This window comes from Lissotriton helveticus, chromosome 1_2, assembly GCF_964261635.1.
Source record: "Lissotriton helveticus chromosome 1_2, aLisHel1.1, whole genome shotgun sequence".
Lineage (NCBI taxonomy): Eukaryota > Metazoa > Chordata > Amphibia > Caudata > Salamandridae > Lissotriton > Lissotriton helveticus.
Window position 1 is genome coordinate 388981984 of NC_136058.1, and position 8618 is coordinate 388990601.

An 8618-nucleotide genomic window follows, 5' to 3' on the forward strand; every position below is an offset into this window, starting at 1 on the left:
ACATGTGATGCAAACGTAACAGAATATGTCATGAATGGGGCGGAAACCATGGAGGGGGCTACCTGAGGAGCCGGGACCTCTAACCTAATGGTGCGCGCAAACTGGCAATGACGTATCACTAGGAGAAGCTGGGGGCTATGAACTCTGTGCTAGGAGCAGAGACTGAAGTCTGGAGGGTCGGAGCGACATGTACCTAAACAGTATCTAGTATCTGATGTTTAGAGAACATGTTGATATGAACTAGAAGTCAAGAGAGGAAAGGCTAACTTGATTCTAAGACTGGACCATGCATTATTCTACATGTAGTGCGTGATGAAGAATATGAAATGACCATTGAATACAGTATTTCTCTAACGTGGAGACGTGAAGGCTAGACAATGACGGAAACTATTGATGCAGTTCAGTAGCTTAGGAATGCAGAGAAGGAGGACTGAACTGATAACTGGAATCATAACATATTCTTGGCAGACTCAGAGACTGAGCCAGGCTGGGCCGGGCACTGCCTGGCAGGAAGTAAGTGAAGGGTCGAGGATACAGGTGGGGGCTGTATCCCTCCTCAGCGAGGCTTCAGGAGACAGGAGCTGAATCTGGTGTCCAGGCCCTTTTGAGGCCTAGAAACGGGGACTTTATAATAGAATAACGTGCACACTGAGAAACGTGGCAACGTAGCTTTACATAGGCCTGATATTCGTAGTATTCACGAGGACTGGAAACTGGCATACTAGAGGGGGACACAACTGTAATTGCGTCATTAATCAGACATGGGGAGTACATATGCATATTTAATCATGCACACATAACATATGATGGATGACACGTAGGGACACAGAACATGGCAAAATTTACTTTTCCACACTGTCATGGGCAGCACTGTCAGGGCCAATGGGTGGTGCAAGCTGCACTGGCCTCCTGGCAAGGGCCCAGGCACTTATTGGTTTTACAAATTAAGCACTGGCACCTTCCACACGCTCTGGAGGTGAGAAACAGGGCAGAATTGTGGAGATGGTGCCTCATCTAAAGGGGGGCACTGGCACTCTCCTAGTTTCAACTCAAATTGGGTCAGACAAATTTAAAATGTGCAAGTGTTGTGCACAATTAATAATTGATTAGAATCAGGTATTCAATCACCAGAGTACAAGTCCTGTTCATATTTGCATTTAAAGTACACCTAAAATTAATATGGTAGATGTAGTAAGAGGAAGTTTGTAAGAACCTGAACTGACTTGATGGATTCAACCACACATACCAAGATGATGAGTTAGTGGATATGGAGGTTTGAATGAGACAATAAGCAGCTGCACATCACAATCATCATCTGACTTTATATTATGTTTTTTTTGCAGATATGGAAAACTGTATAAAGTGCTCTGAAGACCAGTGGTCCAATGATCAGAGAGATGTCTGCCTTCCTCGGACTGTAGAGTTCCTGTCCTTTGAGGATGCTTTGGGTTTGGTCCTATGCTGCATTGCAAGTTTCTTCTCCGTTGTCACTGTGGGAGTGCTGGGAATCTTTATTAAGTACCGAAACACACCACTAGTGAAAGCCAATAACCAAAATCTCAGCTACACCCTCCTCCTCGCCCTCATGCTGTCCTTCCTCTGCAGTCTCCTCTTTATTGGACGTCCTTCAAAGATGTCCTGCCTCTTTCAACAAGCTGCCTTTGGGATAATTTTCACAACTGCTGTGTCTTCTGTACTAGCAAAAACCATTACAGTTATTATCGCCTTTTACGGCACAAAGCCGGAAAGTAAGCTGAGAAAGTGGGTTGGACCCCGAATACCAAGCTGTTTGGTGCTTCTCTGCTCACTGGGGGAGGTGTTGATCTGTGCAGTCTGGCTCATTCTTTCTGCTCCATTCCCAGATATCGATACTAGATCAGAAACTGGGAAGATGATCTTGCAGTGTAATGAGGGCTCTGTCTTTGCATTTTATGCTGTGGTTGGTTATATGGGAGTTTTGTCTCTTTTGAGCTTTGTTGTTGCTTCCGTAGCTAGGAAGTTACCAGATACTTTCAACGAAGCCAAGTTGATCACCTTCAGCATGCTGGTGTTCTGCAGTGTCTGGGTCTCCTTCATCCCAGCGTACCTGAGCACCAAGGGCAGGTACATGGTGGCCGTAGAGATCTTTGCCATCCTGACTTCCAGCGCTGGATTACTATGCTGTATCTTCATCCCCAAAGTCTACATCATCCTCTGTAGGCCTCAGTGGAACAATAGGGAGTATCTAATGGCTAAACACGTCACCACCTGAAACTTACCCCAACTAATCCTGATTTGATCTGACTATTGAATGATCAACCAGCTTAACCAAAATGATTCATCTTTCTTACAGACACCAAATTCACCAGACCATTTTATTATTCGAAACTTCTGTGAAAACGTGTGTTCAAAGACGGCAAACTGCTCATCTCATTGAGCGAATTCACAAAGATAAATTTAGATCTGAAGTCTATCTTTAGACTGATTTCTAAGTTTAGATCTGAAGTCGAAGGGCTTGATTTACAAAAGTAAAGTTACACTTTTGAGTAAGTTTGAGTAAGTTGACTGTTTGTTATTCACAAAGGGATTTATAAGTAGTATCTTTACAAGTGCGGAGTGTACGCTCATAAAAAGATAGGTCTTTTTATGTGCAGAGAAGCCGCACCGGTAAAAATACTACTCATTAATCCCTTTGTGAATAGCAAACAATTGTGAACTTACACTAAGGTCTATGTTTACCTTTGTGAATTAGGCCTCAGTTTAGGTCGGAAGTATAAGCTTAGATCTGAAGTCTAACTTTAGACTTCTAGCCTATGTTTACTTTTGTTAATCGGGTCCACTGTCTCTAATCCTCCAGGGATACTTCAACTACAAAGATATCCATGTTAAGCTCCTCATGTTACTGTATGTGATGGGATGTGTTCTCTAACCGGAAGTAAAAAAAAATCAATGAGAATTATATAAATGTATTTTCATGTTAAATCACTGTCCCATTTTCATATTTTTCACAGTTATTCAAAATGTCCACCTAGAAATAGTATAACACTTTTATGACTATGACTTTAAAATGCAGCATTCACCTTTGAAATGCAGGTTCTGGGTTTTGGTGACATTTACAAACCAATCAGCCTTCAGCCCAGTGGCTTATAATGTCACCAGAACCCGTCAACAGCATTATTGGACCATATTTATGGATTATACAGCTATAGAGAGATATATATATATAGAGAGAGCGATATATTACCTACTGGCAGTCGCCAGTAGGTATATATAGTTAGGATTTTTTTGAATAGGGATTTCTGAAAATTCTATGTTGAATAACTTTAGCGTTGATGGACGGAATTGGCTGAAATTTTCAGGACAATGGCACATTTTGTTTCTGAGCATCCCCTGAAAGCTTGGGGGGGTTTCGTTAAGCGGGGGCCAAGAAAAAAGGGGGTCCCAAAACATGTTTTTAACATTGAGTGTTCCATAGGGCGGTTGGACTCACTTTTAGTTCGAACGGCTGAATGGATTTATATGAATTTTGGCAAAATTGTAAAGACTGTTTGCCCAATGTGCCTTTGCTAGGTCTCAAGATATGTGCTCCAGTGGATTTTGAGAAATTAACGTTCAAAAAAATATATATATCTGTGACAGCGTCCCAGTTAGCGCCCCGGTTCGCGTACCAGACGCGTAACGGAACTTCGCGAGGAGAAGCGGATTGGCTCTCCGGTGACTGTCAACATTCTAAACAGTCCGGAGCGGCCGCCATCTTGTCTCTCGGTAGGATCGAGAGACAAGAGGTGGAAATAAACGAAGGGGGAAATGAATGAAAGGGGGCAAGGTAGACCCCTTCTGACCCCCTAGGATTGATGTGGGGGCTATTAAGGGGCCCCGCAGGGCAAAAGAATAAAAAACATTTTTTTTCGATTTTTCGCGGTGGAAGCGCTACCCGGTACGCGAACCGGGTAGCTCACCGGTAGTGTAACGGGAGTCCGCCATCTTGTGTTTCGGACGAATTTAGTCACAAGATGGAGGATAAACAACGTTGGGAATGGGTATAAGGGGGCACGGGAGACATATCCTGACCCCCTAGGTTTTCTGAGGGTGGCTGAGGAGGCCCATATATGTAAAAAAAAAAACGGGACCAAGGTGCGGCTGCACCGAAACGCGTCGGGTGATTTTTTATGCTGTTTGTTATGAATAAATAACATGCTTTAAGGAGTTGGGCTTGAGCTTTGCTTTTTTTTACTACAAAATAGCACCTGTTGGAATATATATACATATATATATATATATATATATATATATACATATATATATATAAATATTTATATATAATCTATATATAGGAAGTTATAGTCAGGATTGTTTTTCCATAGGAAAGTATTTTTGTTTTGCTAATAACTTTAGCACCATTTGATGATTCTCCAAGAAACCTTCTAAAAAGGTGCTACTTTTGACTAGTTTGTGAATGGCAAGCTTCAGGGTGAGTCATCAAGCAGAGTCCAAGGAAGAAGGCTGACACAAAGCACAACATTCCTATGCATTTACAATAGACTTCTTTAAAATGGGCTACAGCAAAAACTCCTAAAGGAAATTACACCAAATTCGGCAGGAAACTAGACCTTAGTCCATAGATTGTGCTTTATGTGATTTGGTTTTAAACCATTCAGTAGATTTTGAGTCACTAATGGTCAAGAAGTTATAGACGTTTGGATGGTTGGGCTTGCAAGAGTCTCAGAGACTTTTGCTGAAGTGGCAATTTAAATATAGAGGGTTCTGATTGGCCCAGGGAGCTTTACTTCCCTTGGGCCATCTCGCTCCCTCAGGTGTCAGGCTCCAGTGAGAGCGAGCTCACTGATTCGCTGCAAGCAAAATGAGAAAAATGTTGCTGGCAGCCATTACAGGACTTGGGGACTTAGTCCCCTGACCTGAAGTTGTAAAAGAAAAAAGATATATGGTAGGGTTACCCTTACTTCTTAGGCCCCATGGGCAAACCCAGAGGGAACTGCCCGGACGGCAAAAAAAACGAAAAAGAAATGACAAAAAATGCCTCAATTCAACAAGAGTCTTGGGAAATCGGAAACAAAAAATAGCATCCAGGCCGCATTTAAATCCCTAATACCCTGGGAAGCTTACTCTCAAGGCTTATTTCATATGCAGGATGGGGTGATGTGTGGCCCTCTACTCCCACGCCTCCATTGGCCCTGGGGAGCCTATTCCTGAGGCCAAAATATATGGGGAGTGGGTTGCGTGTCCTGGAGAGGCCCAGGGAGCCAAAATGTACTAAAATGGGAAAGGGGGGCTGTACTGTCCCCATCCCCGATCCTCCAGAGGCTCAGAGAAGCCCACTCTTGGGGACAAAATATAATAAAATGGGAAGAGGGGGGCTCCTTCCAGAGCCTAAAAAGGCCAAAGGACCCAATCCCCTGGGGCCAGCTCGCAAGCTATGTCCCGGGGGCCCTATTGGTTTCCCTGCCCACAGAAGCATGTGCAGGGAAGCCTGTGTTTGATCCCGCTTGATGGGAACATTTTTAAATCTCATGCCAAGCGGAAGCAAACACCAAGTGCGTTCCAAGCAGGCGGGAGCTTAAAAAAGGCTTCCCCCACCTGGAAGTGAACTCTAGATCTGTTTTCCTGTCCACAGTCATGCAGGCAGGGCAACAGGTCTAAATATTGATCCTGTCTGCATCCATTAGAAGTTGCTCCCTATGAACAGGAGCAATGCCAGCTCCCACTGCATGCAGTGATTTGGCTGGGGACTTGACCCCCAGCAACACTATGGTAGGTGCCCTGGTTGGGTACCAGGGCACCCGCCTTTTATTGTACATGGCCCTAGGGATGGAGTCTCCAAGGCCGAAGTCGGCCTGAAGAGGGGGGCTGTATGCCCTCTTCTCCATAAAAATATTGCCGGGCTCTGGGGAGTGGGGTACTCAAGTACAAAACTGTCCATCAAGTACATCCTCTGGGGCCCTCCACCATTTTAAATGTGGAGGGGGGCACACAACCCACCTCACCAGGCTAATTTAGCCTCGGTACTACACCCACTGGGGCATGGCCTAGTACTAGAAGGGTGGAAATCCTGCACAGCCACTTCCCCCTCCCCTGACGGATTTAGTCACCGTGACCACATCCCTGGCCCTTTACTCAGGGTGGAGGGGGACTCATGGGTTTCCTTACTGGGCCAATTTAGGGCCTGGAGTGCCCATCCCCCTTGGCCTGGCCAAGAAAGGGTGAGTGGCGTGGAGCTGACCCAGGGCACCCACTGCATTTTTAATGAAGGCCGCATAGGGAGCCCCAAGACCCCTGCAGACCCAGCCGGCTACCCATGTCCAGAGGGAGCCAGCATTGCCCCCGCCGCAGGAACCAGCTGAAAGTGCTGCTCCCTGCGGGAGGAGGATATATTCAGGATATTCCTACCATGCCCCGTTTTTTAAATGTGTTTTCTTGGAACTCAGCTGAATCCGAGTCCCAAGATGTCTGCCTCCACTTCAATCAGATCTCATCATTAGATCTGTCAGATGTTATGTTATGTTATGTTAAATTTGACTTGTAGAGCGCACGCACGCCCGTAGGCTTCATGGCGCTATAGGAAGTTTTCAGAAACACAACACACCAACAGGAGGACAGCCTGGAACATCTAAGGATAGGCTTCCCTAAAGAGCAAGGTCTTAAAGGCTTGTCTAAAGGCCAGAATATCCTCGTGTGACCTTAAAGAAGCTGGCAGGGAATTCCAGAGGGAGGCAGCAAGAAAGTGAAAGGAGCTGCCGCCCTGACGTTGTTTCCTAACAACAGGCACCGTGAGCAGGCTTTTGTGACTGGAACGAAGGTTGCGAGAGGGGACATATCTGGCAAGCAAGTTGATGATAAATTTAGGGCCCTTGCCTTGTAGTGCCCTGAAGATAATGCAGCCGGTTTTAAAAGCCACCCTCTGGGCTATCGGCAGCCAATGCAGATCTGCCAGGCCTGGCCTGATGGACTGCCATTTAGGAAGCCCACAGATCAGCCTGGCCGCCTGATTTTGAACTAGCTGCAGCCTCTTGAGCTGCCCGGCTGGAAGACCCAAATATAAACTATTTGAGTAGTCCAGCCTAGACATCACAAGGGCGATGGTCACCTGTATCAGGGCAGAATGGGTTAGGAGATGGGCAATCTTTCTAATCTTGCGCAGCTGAAAGAAGCATGCGGAGACTACTGTCCCTACCTGACTTTTCAAGGAGAGGTCTTCACTAAAGGTGACTCCAAGGCTCTTGACCGTGCGGGATTTGGAAGGGGGATTCCCCATCTCCGGAGGCCAAAATTGAGGTCCGCAGCTGAGTTCACTCTTCCCAGGCAAGATCAATTCAGTCTTGCCTGGGTTGAGTTTTAGGTGGTTAAGGCCCATCCACCTCTGGATGTGAGCCATGACCTCCCTAAACTCAGTAACAGCGTCAGGCGAGCCTAGGGGGAAAATCAATTGCAGATCATCTGCGTAGTTAAAGATCCACACTTTGAATTTCCTCAAGGAGTACAAGAGGGGACGCAGGTATAAATTAAATAAAAGGGGGGACAGGGAAGAGCCCTGAGGGACACCGCAGTCGTTCTTAATTCTAGGGGCTGTGAAGGTGCCCAGTCTCACTGCTTGAGTCCGGTCAGACAAAAATGATTCCACCCAGCTCAGGGCAGCACCTCTGAGGCCTGCCTGCTCGACACGGCCGACCAAAATGGTGTGGTCGACCGTGTTGAATGCAGCAGACAGGTCAAGGAGTACCAGTGCCTGGTGGACGTTCCTGTCTGCATTACACCGAAGTGTGTTCTGGACTGCCAGGGTTACCGTCTCGGTCGAATGGCCTGGACGGAACCCAGCTTGATTGGGCTCCAGAAACCCAGTGGTTTCCACAAAGTTGGAAAGACAATTGGAGACGTGAGCCTCCAATATCTTGGATAAAAACGGCAACAGGGATATGGGACGGTAATTTGATGAGTCCCGGAGGTCCAGACCTGGTTTTTTTATCAGAGGGATTAATAGGGCATGTTTGAAACCAGTAGGTACCCTGCCCTGGGCCAATGATTGGTTTAGTAGGGGTAGGATACCCTGAGGGATAGTCTGACCGATTTCAGAGAAGATGTGGGGGGGGCAGATGTCGTTTGGGGATCCAGACTTAACCCTCGCCAAAAGTGAAGAAAAAGTTTTACCATCGATGGCCGGGAAGGCATCTAGTGCAGAGGGATTATAAAAGGCGTCATCCAAAGGAAGTGACGTTGGGGAGCTAGCAATGCTCGACTTAATAATGACAATTTTTTCTCTGAAAAAGTTATTCAGGGAATCACATAGCTTCTGCGTGGGAGCTATTGAGGGGGCTGTCCTGTCGTTGTCACAGAGTTCATTGACTATATTAAACATTTCTTTGGACTTATTAGATGAGGATAACATTTTTGTGGAAAAGTAGTTGAGTTTGTGTTGACTTAAAATTTTTTGATATTTTTTCCTAGTGGCGCAGAAAATTTCCCTATCCTGTGGGGAATAAGTGGCTCTCCACTGTCTTTCTTTCTGTCGTAGCCCTAATTTAAGTTCTCTAAGTTCCTGGGTGAACCATTTGTAGGCATCATTACCTCTAATGTTAGACAAGTATACAGAGGGGGCGAACAGATCTGCTGCGTGGAGGAGCCAGGAG

At 46.0% G+C, this 8618-nt stretch overlaps 1 protein-coding gene across 1 annotated transcript in view; it reads left to right on the forward strand.

Moving 5' to 3' along the window:
• The window catches only part of LOC144806179 (vomeronasal type-2 receptor 26-like), a 77394-nt gene extending 74218 nt beyond the window's left edge, over positions 1 to 3176 (forward strand). Inside the window, exon 2 of the mRNA XM_078672602.1 lies at positions 1344 to 3176. Within this exon, the coding sequence (XP_078528728.1) occupies positions 1346 to 2251 (906 nt within the window). The 5' untranslated portion in view covers positions 1344 to 1345 and the 3' untranslated portion in view covers positions 2252 to 3176. The remainder of the gene's footprint in view (positions 1 to 1343) is intronic.
• Positions 3177 to 8618: the final 5442 nt, after the last annotated feature.